We start from the raw sequence: 18,503 nt of genomic DNA, 5'->3' as shown, positions 1-18,503 counted from the left end.
CGAGCTCAAAGAAACTTGAGACAGACTGCTCAGGAAAGGCACGAAAGCAGAACGTCTCCGTGGCCGCAGACCACAACAGGGAACCACTTTTTGCTTGCTAAGAACCAACCCACGCGGGTGCAACAACAGCTCTCACAACCAAGGCACGGGAGACCAGCATCCTCCTGCTCTGCACAGCAGCTGCAGCTCCACTTTGCTCAATAATATTTCCAGTGAGCTGGATGCTTCCTCGCCTCACTTTTGAATGCCTAAAATACTCTACAGTTAAGAGAGATCCTCTTCCTCCCAGAAGTCTTCGGGATGAATCGGCCGCCAAATGTCTGCGGACAGCTCGAGTTAGATAAGCTTTCCCTGGAGCAATGTAGCAGTCCAAAATGCCTCTAATGCTTGCAAGCTGAGGCATTCCTTATCTTTACTCCATAAACCCGAATTCTTTAAAGCAAAGAACAGAAGACTTCATTCTTGGGGATAAATGAGGGGGAGACGAGAAGTTTGCCAGCTGTCCTATCTTATTAGCTTACCAAATAGAGAGAAGTGACATACTGGCCTGAGAAAACATGTGTCAGGCATTTATTCCAACCCCTAACCGCCTTTGTCCTGGGACAAGCGACCTCTCCCCCTCTCTGAGGGTCTGCAAAATTCAAATAAAGCAGGCTACGTGCATCAGAATCTGCACTGAACCTAAGTTACTTGAAAGAGAAACACCCACGTTCAGGAATTTTATTCCACTGATTAATTTAAAATGGGTCTTTCCCTGGTGAGTCTTGTCTGAATTTACAGAATAGGTTCTCTGCAGCTCAGATTGCATCTTCCATTGTTTGCACCAGGTGTAGTGTTTGCAGAGACCCTCAAAATTTTGAGTAACTTCACAAATCATCACAGAACTGGTGCTGAGTGTGAAGAGAGACCTTTCCTCCTTCCTCACAGAGTAGACGAGGCTTGCTAGGGCTAGGAACAGCCCAAGTTGTGAACGCAGCAGTGAGCTCTCTGGCTCTGCTCTCACAACTCCACTTTAAAGGCTGCAGCCTTTTCCTACAGTCTGCCTGCAGGACTGCTGCAGTGCTGCAGGAGCCCTTCTCATCAGCAGTGCTGCACTTACATGCTTCTCCTGAGCGGCCATTAAATGCATTGCTAGGTTTTATTATATTCCTCGCTAGGTTTTTTAATTGGCAAGTATTTCTGCAACAGGGCAGAAGATTCAGTGCTTGGCAAACGTCACTCACTAATGGAAAAGCACACATTTCTCTTCCTTACAGAAGGAGAGATGAGCAGGGTGCATTGCAGTTTGTCCTGGGACATCAGAGCAGTGTAAGATGGATACAGTAAACCCACAAATTCATGCTTGCTGCACATTAGCAAGTGGCACTGCAAGTGGCTACGGAGCCCTCAGAACTCCAAGAGGAAAATTAAAACTCAGTGAGGCAACGTTGTGCTAAAAAAGTCACTCGAGTTTTCCCTGTGTCTCTAGGAGAAAAGGAAAAGATTGACATGCCATGCATTCAATGTTTGTAACAGAGGGGGAGCGCATGCACGTTGCTTTCTTTCTTCCCTTTTAGAGAGGAGTTGAGCCACTTTGACCTCACCTGTCCTCTCCTACTTCAAATGTCTGATGCTCTGGCATGCAATAATGATCCAGCATTCTGCTCACCTTCCAGCCTCCCTGCCAAACCTTTGTTACAAACAGTACTAAATACCCTGCATCCACCTGCTGAAGCTGTGTAGTGCTTGACCAAACCTAGCCTGGATGAAATTTTATTGATTTTAGTATGCGTGTAACTGTAACTTCACTTATTTTGGCCCATAACCAACCCAAGTTGGAGGACTCCCTGCTTTACCATCTCCCTCCTGCACAGGCTGGCCAGGTCCCAAGTACACAACCTCAAACGTTACATCCTTGGCCTAAATTAAACTGCTCTCACACCAGAAATGCAAGGACAGCTGCATAGCTTGACTTACATTTCGCTTGTGAAAGTTGAATGGTTCAATAATCAAGGAATTAGCCCAGGGCTGGGTAGGATTAGCTTCGACTCGATACTCCTGGTAAGGTGGATTTTTATTTTTTAATTCTTTCTCCTCCTTGAGAACTCTATCCTAAACCTCAGAAGTGTGATTGCCACTGATTTCATCACAGCCAATACTTTTCAGTAAAAAGTTTTTATTGAGACTGTAAGAAAACCCCCTCCCCCTGCACACATCCAGAGGTGCACCATGATGACCCAAGGAGAGCACTTCCTAAGGATGGGAAACCTTGGATACTTGGAACTATTCAGCAGCTGATTAATGCATGAAATGTAATATTTGCAGCCAGCTTACTGAGAAGGCACCAAACAGCAATAACATGAACAAACTGAACAAGTAGGGAGACAGCAACTATTACCCAAGAGCAAAAGAAAACACTTCAGGCTGGCTGTCAAGAAGCCTCGCCAGGCATTACGTATGTGAGAGAATGGGGTCACTGAGGAAATCGCAAATATTAGGAGGAAGAAAGAACAGGCAGGGCAGAAATGCTGCAGTACTGCAGGGGAGAGAGAAAGCCGAGATGTTATGGCAGCCCCAAACGCTGCGAGGTTCTGGAAAATCAAACATTTGTAAAGTATTAGTGCATGATTTCACACGCCACCCGGGCTGCCCTGGAGCTCTCAGCGGTGTCCTTTGGCTGCTCTCCACATCCTGCTCTGCAGGGTGGTGGCTCACACCAGTCACAGCCGTACCTGGAACCAAGATTTGCATACAAGGGAGAGAAATAAATTCTGTCAAGTGTGCAGAACAAGAGTGTAACAACAGGAAAAGGCAGCAGGGTTCAAGGATTTACAGACAGTTTCATGGAGCAGGATTCTTCCTGTTTCACCATCAATCGGTCTGGGCTTTTTCTGTATGATGTTCAAAAAACAATTTGCAGATTTGAACATACAAATATCATTTAACTATTAAAACGTGCTTCCTCTTGAGAGTAACATCTGGATTTACTAGATCAACATCGTACATGCTTGGAATAGGCACTAAACTGGCTTCATTCAACCAGTGCCAATGTAAGCTTTTGTGGATTTGAGAAACTGAAACTGTCTTCAAAAACAGAAGGAAAAAATAAGACGCCAACTCAAGCAAGCAGGCTGACATGGGAAACCCAACGCATGTCTATAAATAACGTACTTAACTGCCTCGATCCAGCACTCAAAAGAAAACAGTTTACCCAAGAAAACAGTTTATGACTTCTGTGGATCTAAAAAGGTACTTTTATAGGTAAGTCTTCAACTCACAAGGGCTTCCCATGGGCATCCTATCACATCTCACCTTTGCACCTCATCTCTGTGTACTCTCTGTGATTATATAATGGATAAATAAGCCCTATCAGGACTTCCATCTCTCCTCATCTTCTCAAAGACAGTTTATCCTACATAGGAAGTGGGAAAATAAACCCATCCCCGACAAAACAAAACCCGTCTGCCCTTGCTCTGTTGACAGAAGGCCAGAAGGTTGAGAACAGACCTCCAGAAAGTTATCCTATCACTTAGAAAGTTTCCAGTCCAAGTCTGCACAGAGCAAGAGCTGGAGGGTGATGACCATCCCAGAACTCCCCCTTACCTGTGGCAAGCCAACACTGTCTGCATCACTCGATCCGTTCACAACATTGTTTTTAGGAGGGAACGGGCTTTTGGTTTTCTCATCGTCTGGCTCCTGCCCACGTTTCAGTGAGTCTTTCTTTTGATTTGGATGTGTTTCAGGACCAGGCCTGTCCTCCACTAAGTACCTCAGCACTTGATCCTTCAAGCGCTCCGTTTCACTTCGGCTGTTTCTAGATCTGCTGTGTGATGCTCTGGCTGCAGCCTCACCACTGGGGCTTGCTGCTACGTCCCCTTGCAGGAGTTCCTCCCTGTTATTTGCCAGGCTCCATTTCTGGAAGGACCTCCGCAGTCTTTTTTTCCCTTGGACAGGGATGCCCCAGTCCAACCACCTGCGAAGCCAGGTCTTCGCCTCGCTTCCTGTCTGAAGCTTTAAGTGCTCTGTGCTTTTGGATTTCTTTAAAAACACCAAAATGGAATCAGGAGAGCCAGTCCTGTTCGCCTGACACATGGCAGGCAGAGTGCAGTTCACCTGGATGCACATATTTTCCAAGAACCAAAAGGCATCACAGGTGGGGCGCTGGCAGCAAGCAGTCTGACAGGACTGTACAGTATGAAATCCTTCCAGAAGCTGTAAGTGATGATCCTCCCACGATCTCAAATGTCCACCGAGCAGGATCGTCCCTGGTTCACACTTAGATCTGGTCCAGTTTGCATCTGGGAAAGGGAAGACAAAAAACAATTCTCAGTTTTTCAAAGCAGTGGACAATAAAACCTCATTACTATTGCCAAGATGAATTCAGAGTACAGAAGTAATGTGGGAGACAGGGTACAGAGCAGCTCGACAAGGGCTTCCTGGAATCCAGCCCTGGCCTTAAGTGTCTTTGCATCAGGTTTTAGACATTAATCTGCTATCTGCAAGTCTTCTGTCAAACAAACCACGAGCCATTTGACGTCATTTCAGAGTCAAGTTACTCCAGACCTCAGATCAGGGGTAAAGCAGCAACTGCTTTGCATACGGATTTGTCTTTTTAGCATGAAAAACTGGAGTGCTTGCAGGGATCAATGGATTAAAGGCTTCCAAAATTCAGAGCTCTACAGATTAAGGGCTCCCTAAAAATAGACTAATGACCTCTGGGACTGCTACACTGTGCTGTGTTCAGCATCCAAGGGATAATAGGTCACTAGAAGATTACTTTACAAACTATGTCACTGGACTCCGAGTTGTGCAGCTGGACACTGTGCTCCAGATCTGGCTCCCTGTCAGGAAGGGAGCTCTTGAACACAACACAAATGGGAAAAACCTTTTTCTGTTATAAACAAGAAGCCTGGATTTAAATTACAATACCCTGATAGACATTTCTTGACAGCATTTAAAGCAGAGTTCAGTAACACATTATTCTGTTTGTAACTCCGAATGAATACAGAATTTATGTTGAATTATACTCACGTTCACTACAGTAGGACTAAAACTAACAGGCATGTAAGTTAGGCTGCTGATCCATCTGTCCGTCTCCACTGAAAAGAATTCTCATCCCACTTCTCCTGGCACTTCCAAGTCACAAACACATGAAAATAGAATATGTTGAGGCCCAGGAGAAAAGCCACACAAATCTCCATGTCGTTATCCATCAAACAGAAGTAATTTGGTGATGGCTGCAGTGTGTTTTATCAGGCTTTATCATGCAAGGTTCCCCTGCCAACACTACTGTAACCCCCTGCTGACCAGGGCAGGCTCAGGTCGCGGGAAGCTTTCCAAGTGCCAGACACTACACAGACATAAGTGGAGCAAGGAGATACTTTTCTGATCAAATCTGGAACTCACAAGCAGTGATCAATCTCCTGGAACACCAGACCTGGAAAACTCTGAGCATACACCAATACAGGCAACTGCAAGAGTCTTCCACCCTGGACATTTTAAGTTATGTTTGATTTAAGGACTTTAAATCCCTGCCACAGACACTTACCTCATACCAATGATGTGGCACTGAACTCTAACCCCTCTGAATCACAGCTAATACCCAAAGGTGGTGATACAAACGTACCGTGACCTTCCCCCTCCTCCTGCACCAACCCCCAGCATCTCCTGCTAACCTCGATGGGCACAGAAAGCAAGCAGGGATGACGTAGGATGCATTTCATTGTAATTCAGTTACCCAAACACCACAGTAGGGTGTAACAGCTCTTCTACTACTGGTCATTAATGTCCATAGTAACAGTGACCTTCTCACCCAGCAGGGAGCAGACAATTGTTTAAAGTAACGGGTGCCAGCCATATCCACGCTCCTCCCTTGCACAATATCTCTTGCAACACCGAGAATCCTAACCCAAAATGGGAACTTGCACCACATGGAAAGTTTCTTTTTGAGACATCAGAAAGGAAAAAGCAGAAGCGTTATTTATAGCTGATTTGTGAGGCCAGCTCAGCAAAGATGAGGCTCCGGAAAGCTGGCATCAGCTGCAACAGAAGGCGCTTGAGATCTGTGCCCAAGCCACAGGGGACCAGAGCTCTCTGCAGGTGTCTGAACCCAGAGCTGCAAGGAAGGAGGGGAAGCTCTTCTCTTGAGAAACGTCCAACTGCAACGTGTAAGTGAGAAATTGCATATGTTCAACAGAAAGAGACGTTGACAACAGCACCTTTCAGATCAGCGCCATCCTTGTCACTCCTCATCATCCTTCGAGAGCAAACAGACGGCAGCCTGCCCGGGGCAGGCATCTGACCTCGTTCTGCTGCGAGGTGCTCGGACTGACAGCCACCCTGCCACGAGGCTGCGTGCACAGGCAGGGCCGAGCACCTGGCACCAGCCTGATGGGCCTGGAATGAGGGCAGAGTCCAAGGAGGGGGCTGTACACACAGAAGGCACGCATGGATACGCACCACACGCATGTTGGACTTGGAGAAAGAAGTAGCAAATGGAAGGAAAATGTGCATGCTGTGAATTTCAAGAGGATCTTACCTGTAAAGACTCAAGCTGGTCTAAAAAAAAATTAAAAAAAATCACTGCCTGTTAAAGGTGAAGCACTGTCCCTAATATATCCTGTGCAAAAGGGAAATGTGATGCTTGCCACATCCCTAAAAGCCCTGCTCCTCCACCTCAAGTATGAGCCCTGGCTCACACACACCACACAAATTAGTTAAATGCAGAACCCCATGAAGCTCATCAGGAGCTTTCCAGTGTCAGCCCTGGAACTAAGCACAAACAGAATGTGGCACATTTAAGAGAATGGATCCCAGATACTCCATGTGAGGAGCTGCCACATACACAAGAATTGTATTTATTCATTTAAAATTTAAAACCTGAATCCCCACGAACATCTCCTAGGTATGCCAGAGCCATGACTGAACCCAGATGACAAACCACCACCATGCTGAGAGCATTCTGCTTCTCTTTTAACTGAGAAGACAAGACGCAGAGTTGGAATTATGTGTTGGCCAGATTTCATTTCCAGCGCTCTGCTAATGCCCACCTAGGACATGTTTATCTGAAATTAGCCAACACAGTTTCCATATCGCTGTACACGGACAGCTTAAAGCTCAGTTAACTCCGAGAAACAACAGAAGTGAAGAGGCAACCTGCAATACGCTGTGACAGCATTCTGGATGTGCATTTCTCACAGAGCCATACTGATTTTCAGCTGTGCAATTCCTACGGCGTTTGGCAGGCAGCGCAGATTCACACAACTTCACTGAAGCACGATGGCAGAAAGCAGAGCTCCTCAAGCCACATTTGCATTTCAGCTCTGGTCTGCCAGGAAAATTCACGCAGCCTCTTCACGAAACACTGCCTCCCTGCAGTCCTACAGCAGCACCCTAAGGGGCCAAAGAGCAGTGATGGGAGCCCCACGCTGCTCTCTGCAGCCTTACAAATGGGGATCTCCCCAGAATTGGCTGCAGCGCCTGCTCTAAATGGACGTGAGTCTGTACCAAACAGGAGGCAGCTGTGAGCACAGGCAGAGTTATCAACTTCAGTTTATTAAGACAGAAGCTGGCTGTTCAGCCCCTTCCAGTTCTTTGTGCCAGACACAATTTCTGTCATTTTCTTCTCCAGGATCAGTAAAAAAACACGGTCCTCAATCCATGGAGTTCCTGTCCCTGTGGTGCAGCTCACAGCTGAGCAGCAGGAGAATGAAATGGGTAGGAACAGTTTCTATTAATAAGCTCAGGTTCACAGACTTACTCAGGCAGTTAATCCCTAACGATACCAGATTAATGATTAAAGACTTGACTGCACAGACTTTTTTTTTTAATCTGTCACATGTAGCCAAGTATGTCAACGTAATTCCTCTTAGGTAATGCCACGCGATCACAGAAGTTTCCAAGCAAACACGATTCCTCTTCAGTTTACCAAATCTGCTGCTGAAGTGACACACACAAAACCAAAAGACCAGAAATGCTCTATCCATAATTACTTCTGTTTTCATACAAGCATCAATTTTCATGGTTTTTAAACTCTCCCAAGCAGGTAAACACTCAAAGCCACAGCACCGGCCAGAACACCAGACAGGATCAACAAATGATTCAGAGCTCTAACTCCTAGGATATCACTAGAGACAGGAAACGTTAAGTACGAAGTCCGGTCTACAAAGAAACACAATCCGTGTGACACACCACTGAAACATAAAGTGTTGAGAACACTTTACTAGGAACAGGAATACCACTATGTTTTTCCAGGTTCTAAATTAGCAGATTAAGATCTCACAGCTCGTTAGCTCAATCAAACCTATTGGTAGGTGTCAAGGAATGCCCAGTGAAACAATAGACATTGTGGCACCCTACGGAACATATCCAGGAATGCAAGAAGCAGAGCAGAACAACCCTCCTTTTCCTCTCTTGCTGCCATTAAGACACAGCAACCTTTCTGCAAACGGGAGCTGTAACATGGGTTCATAAATACTGAAGACACCACTGCCTTCAGCCTCTAATTCACTGCAAATGGAAGAAAACAGCCACAGAACAAGCTTTCTTCACAAAGATCTGATAAACGCCACGTGCACACATGGTAAACTCCCACCTCTGGGTGAAGATGTGTCTTCAAAATACTCTCAGAAACTTAACGCATCTCTCTGAAAAAGAGAGAATCTGAGCTTTTTTAGATACAAGAAAATAATCCCTTCCAGGCCATTACATGAAAGCAGCCATACAAGCCGCTGATTTGGTTATTTACTTGAGCAGTCAGTTGGTTACTCGGGTTTGAACAGGAAATAAAAGCCAAACAATAATCACCTGTAGGCAAATACAGACTATTGACACTGGGGTTGGGGGAGTCTTAAATATAAGAGGGCCAAAAAAAAAAAGTTCTTCCCTTTCCAACCTCTTTTAGGTATCACTTAGATGAAATTATTATCCCCCCCCCTTGCGCCCCACACCTCTCCACAGAGTTTTGGTTATCCTAGGACTTTGACAGATCATTTAGCAGCTACCAAGTTTGTTTTTAATCCGCTACAAAGTCTAGTGGCTAATAATTTCACCTTCCTCTCAGGATATTTTAAACAAGTGATGGGATTAACACAATCAAGAACAGAGACACAACCCCAGACAGAGCAGAAGAATCACCTGTCGAGGAGCACAAGGCACACAGGCAAGCACACAGGTAGAACAGCTGCAGACTTCTCAGCTCCCTTGCAGGTCTTTCCAGGCAATATCGCGACAGAAACAGAGCGCTGATGCTGAACTTGGCTCCCAGGCTCTTCTCCATGGCCTTTGCGGGCAACAACAGGGTTCTAGAAACGTATGAGAAAGAGAAAACATCTACTGGCAACTGGAATACTGTCACAAGGACCCAGTCAACGTAATGAAGAGCACGGAGCAGTTGTGGAGGAAAAGGAACATCTAATCTTAATTGCTGTGACTTTGTCCAACTGCTGCTGAGTACTTATCAGTGTCACCAGGCTAAACCAAGACCTTGGTTGGGAACCGCAGCAGTTCACCCTCTCATCACCCCTGCGATTTCCCCTTTCATACTCCACCACTTTGAGCATCAAAAGATCTAATAGTGAAGCCTACTGGATTCCTGAGACACATTTAGGAACGTTTGGGTTCGGAAATACCACGGATGATAGCAAACCCACCCAGCCCCACCAGGACCTCAATAAACCCCACACAGCTGCTCGGCGCCGTCATCGCCTGCACGTCGGTGCTGCCTGGTGCCAGCCACCAACAAACAGAGACGAGAGCACAACGGCGCCGAGCTAAAGACCCAATTTGCCTCATATTTTGCTCGGGGGGACACAAAAAATGAAAGCATCGAAGTTCCTCTGCCTTTCTAGGGAGGAAGGCTGCCTCACCTGTCCCTGAAACCCACGTCAGCACTGGGGGATGTGTGCTATGGAGAAATCCACCTATAAAATATTCTATATATCTATATAGAAACCTATATAGTATATTCTATATATGTATTTGTACCTCTTTATATTTATTATCTAGTTCACAAGCGATAACCCATATCTATTTCCTAGGAGAAATAAAGCGTTATTAGGCACCAGGAGCTCAACCTGTCAGCACCGAAGGCTCAAAAAGGCGCACCAGCACAGCCCTGACTAGCTTAACACTTAAAAACTCGTTATTTGCTAAATTTAGGAGGAATTTGGCTCCAACGTGGGCACCGAGAGGCGCACAGGGGGTGGGAGGGAAGCAGTCCCGAGGGTCCCGGGTTCTGAGGGACAACCCCGGGGGGCTACGGGACGAGGGCTGAGGGGACCGGGGGGGGGTCCCCACACACCGGGGGGGTCCCCCACAGACCGCGAGGGTCCCCACACACCGGGGGGGGTCCCCTCGTTCTCCTCCCACCTCCCGGTACCCGTCGGTGCCCCGGGCACGTACCAGCGGCTCACGGCGAGGCGAGGCGAGCTCCGCTGCTCCTCGGCGGCCTCAGGCGGGCGGCGGGGCCCGGAGCGCGGCGGGGCGGGGGGCGCCGGGGCCGCCTCCTCCTCCTGCCCCGCGGCCATGACGGCGGCGGCGGCGCCTCAGGAGCGGCGGGCGCCCGCTCCCCTCCCCTCACCCGGAAGCTCGCCCACACCTCCCGGAACCGGAATCGACACCGGGGCGACGCGTGAGGGCACCGCCTCGCCGGTACCGGGCCCTCGCTGCCGGCTGGGCCCGGTTCGGTGCGCGGCCCCCCCCCCCGTCCCGCTGCCACCCGCCGGCCTGGCCGTCACGGGTGGTTTGCCCACAGTCCCCCGTGAGGAGGCTAGTGGCTTCGGGCACTGCTCAATAAGGTGCCCGCTGATTGGTTGGCGGGGCGGAGGGAGCGCGTTGGTTGGCTGCGAGGCGGAGCAGGGCCGCGGGCCGTGAGGCCGGGCTGGGAGTGGAGGGGATGGCGTGAGGGGTTGGGTGCTGCCCCTAAAATAGCGTAATTTGGGGAAAATCGGGCTGCTGGGGTGGGTTTCTCGGCAGTGAGGGGGTCTGGCGGCGTTCCTCAGCTGGGCTATGTCCTAATTTTGGGGGTGGGGTTGGGGGTGCCCCTCCTCAGCATTCCCCTGTCAGCTCCCTGTCCTTTTTCCCTCAGCTTCCCATCATTTCTGCTCAATTCCTGCACCGCCGGCCCCATCGCCATGGCCTCAGGCTCCGGAGCTGCACCCAAGGGTGCTGCAGGAGCCAGGAGCGCCACGCTGAAGAGGTGCCTCGACGTGCTGCGAGACGCCAGCAACGACAGCGAGCAGTTTGCTGCCTTGCTTCTGGTAAGGACCCGAAGGGCGAGATGCTTCAAATGGATAGTTGGGTGTTCCCACCAGCAAAGTGGGCATCATCTCCTTCGTTTGGGTGCGGTGATGGTTAATCAACATTGCCACAGCTCTTGAAATCCTCTGGTAAAGCTCTGGATTAGAGCTATGACTAGCAACCATCACAGTGGTCAGGGGTTCACTTTTCTGCAGCCATGAAGTACAGTTTTGCTTCTTATTTGACAGTTCAGTTCTTTAAAGTTGCTAAAGCCCTAGCAAAGCTTCTTGTTATGCTGTGCCCTCACCCCCGGTTTGCCTTACAGGTGACCAAAGCGGTCAAAGCTGGAGAAGTGGACTCAAAGACCCGTCGCCAGATCTTTGACGCAATTGGATTCACGTTTCCAAATCGCCTGCTGACCTCCAGGGAGCCCCCGTCGGGCTGCCCCGAGCACACCTTCAGGGCACTCGGCCTCACTCTGTTGGCATGTTTCTGCACCGATCCGGAGTTAGCTGGCCACTCGCAGATCCTGAACAAAATCCCAACCTTCAATGACGTCCTGGTTTCCCCCTGTGATCCGGACAGCACTTCCATGATCGATGATGCATACCAGTGCCTGACTGCTGTCATGGCCACTCCCAGGGGTCCCAGGGAGCTGGTGACCAAAGGAACGGTGGCTGCCCTCTGCCATGCCTATGTGAATGGCAATTATGGCTCTGACCGTGCCTTGACGCTGCTTTTGGGGCTGCTGGCTGTAGCAGAGGCAAAGTGCTGGCAGAGAGATGCTCAGCACCTCCTGGCCGTGCTGAGCAAGCTCACTGAAGAGTTTCTTAATGCTGAAGACATGACCAAATTTGAGCTGTGCGAGCTTTTACCTCACTTTATCCCCCTCTCCTCACCACTCACACGGGACTCAAAGGGCTCTGAATGCCTCCATAGAATTTACAAAGGGCTGGCCAAAATTTTGGGCAGTAAACTCAGCCATTCACAGCGGGACCCTGCTCTGAAGCTTGCTGCCTGCCTCATGCAGGCCTGTGGGCCAGAGTGGATCCCAGCAGGGAGTACTGGTAGCAAGTTCCTGGCCTTGCTGGTGAACTTGGCTTGTGTGGAGGTCCGCCTGGCCCTAGAGGAGCCAGATCCCATGGACACAGAGCGGAAAAAAGAAGTGGTAACAGCCTGCTATGTCCTCATGGAGATGGGCATCCAGGAGTGTCTGAAAGAAGAGGAATCGCTGCTGGAAGAAGCACAGAAAATGCAGCTCATAAGGATCATGGAGGAAGCATTTGGAGCTATAATATATTACTTGAGGCAGGTAAGGCAGAGCTTTCAGGCAAAGGGCACGTTTGATGTCCCTTTGTTGTGGTTTAACCCTGGCAGGCAGTGAAGTGCCACACAGCCTCTCGCTTGTTCTTCCCAGGAGGGATGGGGGAGGGAATCAGAAAGGTAAAAGTGAGAGGATTCCTGGGTCAAGATAAAAACACTGGAACACTTAAAAATGGTTCTTGCTGGTCTCAAAAGTACGTGCAGGTACAGGATGATGTGGCCAGCCTGACAGATCACAAGATAGCAAATGAATAACTCCATGATCACTGTGATTCTTGTTTTTTTATTCCATCCCTTTCCTACCTCTAAATAATAAAGAGAATTAGCATATGCCACAGCTGCAGAAGTCCAGACTGGCTCCGTCAGCTCAGCAGCTCATGGATATAGCTGTGTGGACCAAAATAGGCATCTTGGCACACTGTGGTTTTCCTGACTGAGGTAATTTGTGAGGACAGGGGCTCTGACATGTAATTTTCTGTCTGCTTCTTCACACAGGTTACAGAGGAGGAGCTGCAGGACCCTTTCGTGTTTGCTTCTGTACGAATCCTTGGAGCCTGGCTGGCAGAAGAGACATCTGCCCTCAAGCAGGAGATCTGCGAGCTGCTGCCTTTCCTCGTTCGTTATGCCAAGAAGGTTTTCAACAGTGGCACAGCTGAGGGTCTTCCCCAGGCGGATGGGGTGCAGGCTGGGCTGGCCAGCACCGAAGGCTCCGTCCTACCCCAGGATGCTCTGAGGTGTGTATTTTAAACATAGATCTGATACGTTTCAGCACAAGAGAGCTCAACTTTTTTTCCTGGGTCCGGAGAAACGCATCCTGCATTTAGGTCAAGTTCTTGTTGATCCTTTCCTGTGAAAGAGGCGACTGGAAGTGCCGCAGTGCGATGCAGCTGTCCAAGCCCTCTGCGTATGACTAATGTGAGATGGCAGCTGCTTACAAAGACTAAGAGGCAGGGAAGGACTTGTGGAAGCAGTGCATCAGGGCTTTAGCTGTAGCAAGCAGAGGAAAGAATAGGGCCTTTATGGAAGCAGATCAGCCTACATGGGCCCTTCTTTGAGGTTTCAGTACTTTCCCTCAGGCGTGAGGAACTCAGCACTGTGTTGCTTGTTGAGCTGATTTTGGGAGTCATTTCTGTCTTCTGTACCGATTCTACAGCCCCTTTTTTCTCCTGGTTGGATGCAAATGCAGGGCTTAGACCCAGCTCTCTGCATTCTACCTTTTTAATTTTTTTTCCCTTCTAGATTTCTGCTGCCGGGCTTTTGCCATTTAACAGCCGAGGACAGGCCCAGGGAAATCCTCATCTCCGAAGGGGCACCGGCGCTGCTGTGTGACTACTTCCTGCATCAGTGGAAGGTGCTGACCTCCGAGCCTGAGTCCCTGACACCCCTGACGAGCACTGAAATGAGCCTACAGACTGCGTGTGGGATTTTCCTTAACCTGGTCGTGACTGCACCCGACCTCATCAGGTAACAGAGCCTCAGAAGCTTGTTTTAAGGTTGTCAGTCAGAGGGTGCAATGTGAAATGTGCTTGTAGGATCTTTTAAGACACTTTACTGAAAAAGGGATGTCCCTTTTCTCAGTGCCCATCGCATTACCTTTCTGAAGCTGCATTTCCCTTTGAAGTTTTCAGGTGTGTCTGGCTCAGATCAGAGAGTGACTCAGGGTTTCCTTTCTCTCTAGGCAAGAGAAAACCTTTTGCTCCTTGATGGACACATTGCTGAAGGCTCTTCCATTTCTGCTACCTCAGAAGGATCACCTGGTTCTAGCAGCCAACGTTGCCACTCTGGGCTTGATGATGGCCAGGGTCCTTGCTAGTTCAGCAGGTGAGAAGTGTTCCCACTGGCAAAACTGCTCATTGTTCTGCACAGGCAGAAGCTGGGGGCTGGGTGGGTAGGCTGGAGAAAATAAACACGAGGGAAACAGGTCCAGTTTCAGGTGAGATTTCTAAAAACGTGACAAAGGAAATGTGGAATATGTAGAAAATTCAGCAGGCTGAGGGGCTGGGAAGCAGCACGGGTTAAGAGATTTCTACAGCAGGAGCCTGGTATTCTGCTCCCTGAGAGCTCTGCTGCAGGCGGATGCACTGAAGCATCCCTCCTTTAGCCCAGTAAGTGTTGTACCAGCTCTTTCTTTTCCTTTTCCTTCCAGTTCTCCAAGAAACCCAGTCCACCAAGGAGTTTTTCGGAGCCACCATTCGCTTCCTGTCAGAGGCCCACACAGCCCAAGCAGACCCCAGCAGCCACCAGCTGGCCCTGGCCGTGTCCCCTGCGTACACCAGTGCCTGGGGTGACATCGGTGAGCTCTGGTTCCTGGGGATGCAGGCCTTGGCTGGCTGCGTGCCGCTCTTCCCCTGGCTGCCTCAAGCTGTCCTCCAGGCACGGTGGCTGGAAGCTCTCTCGGAGGTTCTGGCGCGCGTTGCTCCGGCCTCGGTGGATTTTGAACTCGTTGCTGCTTTCCAGGGCGTGCTGGTGGAGCTGGCCAGAGCCAGCAAGCCATGCAGGGAAGTGATCCTGTCCCACAATGGGGAGGAGTGGGCCAACCTGTACGGCATGGCAGCTTTGGAGCAGTGTCTGTCCGAGCAGTAGAGCTCAACAGGTTTTGTTCTGTCCAGAACCTGACACGAAGAATTGTTGCTGCCTCAGAACATTTCAAGGTGTCCCTGCTTGACCCTCTGTCCGTACTTTGCTTTAAAAAACGGCCCATTTTATTATTAAAGAGGTTTTCTATTGCATCATTTTTCCAACTCATGAAGTGCTGGGATTTATTTCTGCCCAGGGCCCTGGGAGAGATCCCTTCAGAATGTCACCTTCTGTCACAGGCCAGTGTGTTGGTGAAGTAGCTGGGCACTACAAGTCTGCAAAAAGCAGGAACACGAAGAGCTTTAAAATATACCAGTGAGAATAATTCCATAATTTAGCACAGCTATCTCCTGGTTTGGGGGTGCCCAAAGGATCTTTATGTGTTCACACCTGCGACTAGTGCCATCACCCCACATTCATGCCTAGAAAGAAAGCCCTTACAGCATCACTTGCTGCCCCGTAAAACACCTGAACAAAACCCAGCCCTAATTTGTGGTGGTTGCTCACACTCCCTCTTGCAGCAGGGATGGGATGTGCAAGGAGAGCTTTCTGGTCCTGCAGGGAGAAGTTCTTCGACCTGCAAAGACCTTGACTCACTTTAGAGCCTCAGACAGGAATTAGGAAAACAGAAATGGAGGAATTGCAGCTCCCTGTCTCCCTGCAGACTTTGCAGAAGAGGAAGGCCAGATGTAAAAGAGTATATGATGTATGATGTACTTGCACCACTGGCTTTGCAGCCCGGGCTGTTAGCCCTAGGGTGCCCTGTGAGCCTGAAAGCATAAAAAACAAACAAACAAAAACCAGAAATAGCAGCCTGGATGGAGAGAGGTGGTTCGGGCTGGGCTGATTCAGCCCGGCGCAGAGCTCCCTGCTCGGGCTGCAGCCGGCCACTTCGAGGCGTTTCCACCAGGTGTCACCCTAAGAGCAATTTGGGAGAGGCATCGTGAGCGGGGACCGGCTCTGGCAGGCAGGACAGACCCACGGCACTGACCCCGACTGCCTGCAAAGCCACGGGGAGGGGGGACCCGGGGAATCGCCTGATAGAGAGAAAAAACAAATGAGGAGCAGTCTCGAAAAGAGGGCTGCCACTGGGAGTATTCCTGCTTAACACCAGATTTTTTACTCACCGTTTCATGTAAGCGAATGCCTTACATAACCGGAGAGGAGGCGTCTGCTGTCTGCTGTTGCTCAGGAAAAATATCTTTCTGATCTTTCCAGCTCAGCCCCGAAAAGTTAATGCAAGTTGAAACAAAGGTAGGTGCTACCAGCAGAAAGCAGAGCACGCCAAACAAGCAAATGAGGCTCCTGGACTTGGAAAAGAGCGTAACTCTGAGCACGCGTGGGCTGGAAGCCTCCCCGTGCTGCCAAGAACAGCTCATCCCTGCAACGCGGGGAGCTTCAGTGCTTGGAACAGTCAGAAATACACTTCAGATTGTAAGAATAAAAATTTCAAACACTTGTTCAACTGTTCCCCATCCCTCATGCTGTCCTAGGAGCTCCTCTGACACCCAGCAGAGATCCCGTCCCAGCCTGCAGGACCCCGACCCAGAGCAGAGCAGCCCTAAACCTGGAGGCCTTTCACTGCTGCCTTTAATTCCCAATTAGGCCACCTGCTAACGGCCTAAGGATGTCCTCCAGGTCATCCTTCAGCACGTGCCGGGCAGCAGCAGGCTTCAGGCACGGGCAGGATCCTGGAGAGGACCCTGTGCTTGTCCCACACCTCACTCTGTTCAAGGGAAAGTCCCCCCAGGTGTGAGAAGGACCATGCCAGAGCCCTTTTGAGGCTCTCGATGTCCCTCGGGATGCTTGTTTCTCTCCGTGCCATGCAACACCAACCCCATGGCTGCCACGAGCTGGCAGAGGACAGAAGAAGAAATCGGTGCTGCTCCGGGAAGCTCTCCTGGGCTGGACACCGGAGCAGAAGCACTGTGCCGATGCCTGGAGAATGACGAGTGCCCTCTTGTCCCAGGCCACCACTTTCTTAACCCCTTGCTGTGACACAGCACCCCTGAAAGGCTGATTTCCCTTCCCTGAGCCCTGGCAGCAGGTCTGGGCACAGCAGGCAGAGGCCTCTCCACCTCCTGGGTTCGTGCCCGGCTGCAGGTCCCTGCGTGCCCCAGCTCAGTGCCCTGGCTGCCAGCAGCTTGGCCGAGGCTTCAAAGGCTGCGGGGGGGGGACTCCAGGGCCACCCCGAGCTCTGCAAGCCCAGCTGGGGGTCCTGCCACCGGGACCTGGCACCTTCAGGGGTCCACCCTCCAGTGCCAGAGGTGGGCGATGGCACCCGCTGCCCGCGGACCCCTCTCCACCGCGGCGCTTTGGGATCCCAGCAGGGAGCAGGATGGCAGCTGGCGACACCCAGAGCAAGCTCTGCGTTATCTCCCGGTGCATTTGCCACTCTGGGACACAGCTCGATGGGAAGCAGCCAATTTTTCACCCTGCCTTGGCCAAGCAGGATAAGGCCCCCGAGGAGCTGATGCGCGCTCCGCTTTGCTGTGACAGCTTAAATGTCATCATGCCTTTGCGAGCCCTCCTGTGGCATGCGTTATCTCGCTGTGTGTATCCGTAGCATCCCGAAAGCACTGGCAATAAAATGAAATCTTTCAGAAGGTCGCTGCATGGAGGGATATGGGAGCAGCTCCCTCCCATGAGCTGCAGGACGTAATGGGGGCAGCGACTGCCCCGTCCTGGGGCAAGGAGCTTTGTTCCCCACCTGAATTCCTGGGGAGAGGATGTAGGAAGGGGCAGGAGCAGCCCACATTTCTCTGAGCTGCCCATGGGAGCCAGATTTTGGGGAAGAACCAGTTCAGCTTTGGCTGGGGCAGTGAGACGTGAGCACATATTTCTGTTCCCGTGCCCCAGCATATATTTTTTTTTTTTACTGCTGACCCCTGAATGCAAAGGTGGCTCCCTCAAGCCCCTTGCACACTCCTGGAAGCACACATTGACCTGCCTGGGAAGGAGAACCGGGACCTTCACCACAAAACCAGTTTTTCAGAGTTTTCTGGCTTGGGTGCAAACGCAACCGGTGGGCCCTTGGGGGTGGGGACGGGGCCCAGGCTGGTGCCAAAAGCTCCCCGTAGCCTGGGGCAGAGGGGACAGGTCTCCACCTGGGTCACATCCCTCTTAGCAATTATGGAGGACACCGAGCAGAGCAAAATGTGAGCCCAGCTGGACGTGCACGTGGTCTTTAAGCTGGGAGGCCAAGGAGCAGAGAGCAGTGGGAGCTGCACGGGGCTTTTGGAGACCCCCAGCAGTCGCTGTGGCCACTCTGAGCCAGCAACGCCACCAGGCAGCTGCTGGGACAGGGCGTGCGTGGCACTGGCAGCCCCACCAGGGACCTTGGGGCAGCAGGTGACAGCAAACAACAATTTGGCATCGCCGCTGGT

General features: G+C 50.6%; 2 protein-coding genes across 3 annotated transcripts in view; one reads left to right on the top strand and one right to left on the bottom strand.

Annotated features, from left to right (window-relative positions):
• KIAA0319L (KIAA0319 like) overlaps positions 1 to 10,520 on the bottom strand; it is a 30,584-nt gene extending 20,064 nt beyond the window's left edge. Inside the window, exons 1-3 of the mRNA XM_068657616.1 lie at positions 10,381 to 10,520; positions 9,115 to 9,281; positions 3,583 to 4,277 (exon numbers count right to left, since the gene is read on the bottom strand). Of these exons, the coding sequence (XP_068513717.1) occupies positions 3,583 to 4,277; positions 9,115 to 9,256 (837 nt within the window). The 5' untranslated portion in view covers positions 9,257 to 9,281; positions 10,381 to 10,520. The remainder of the gene's footprint in view (positions 1 to 3,582; positions 4,278 to 9,114; positions 9,282 to 10,380) is intronic.
• On the top strand, positions 10,489 to 15,285 carry NCDN (neurochondrin). Of its 2 annotated transcripts, none has more exons than XM_068657617.1 (7): positions 10,489 to 10,775; positions 11,066 to 11,237; positions 11,543 to 12,529; positions 13,036 to 13,274; positions 13,780 to 14,004; positions 14,219 to 14,361; positions 14,687 to 15,285. In XM_068657617.1, exons 1-7 carry the CDS (start codon positions 10,504 to 10,506, stop codon positions 15,121 to 15,123), a joined length of 2,475 nt encoding a protein of 824 aa, XP_068513718.1. In that variant the 5' UTR covers positions 10,489 to 10,503; the 3' UTR covers positions 15,124 to 15,285. The 2 variants fall into 2 exon arrangements, with proteins under 2 accessions (XP_068513718.1, XP_068513719.1); XM_068657618.1 differs by lacking the exon at positions 10,489 to 10,775 and adding an exon at positions 10,812 to 10,909.
• Positions 15,286 to 18,503: the final 3,218 nt, after the last annotated feature.

The sequence above is a fragment of the Anas acuta genome, chromosome 21 (assembly GCF_963932015.1).
Source record: "Anas acuta chromosome 21, bAnaAcu1.1, whole genome shotgun sequence".
Classification (NCBI taxonomy): Eukaryota; Metazoa; Chordata; class Aves; order Anseriformes; family Anatidae; genus Anas; species Anas acuta.
This window is presented reverse-complemented; position numbering and strand designations above follow the sequence as displayed.

Bases quoted from the DNA above. Each gene is read 5' to 3' on its own strand.
- NCDN (XM_068657617.1), top strand. From the start codon at position 10,504: ATGACGGCGGCGGCGGCGCCTCAGGAGCGGCGGGCGCCCGCTCCCCTC. The intron at 10,776-11,065 runs GTGCCCGCTGAT...TTTTTCCCTCAG, and splicing joins TTCGGGCACTGCTCAATAAG to CTTCCCATCATTTCTGCTCA. The intron at 13,275-13,779 runs GTGTGTATTTTA...TTTCCCTTCTAG, and splicing joins CTACCCCAGGATGCTCTGAG to ATTTCTGCTGCCGGGCTTTT.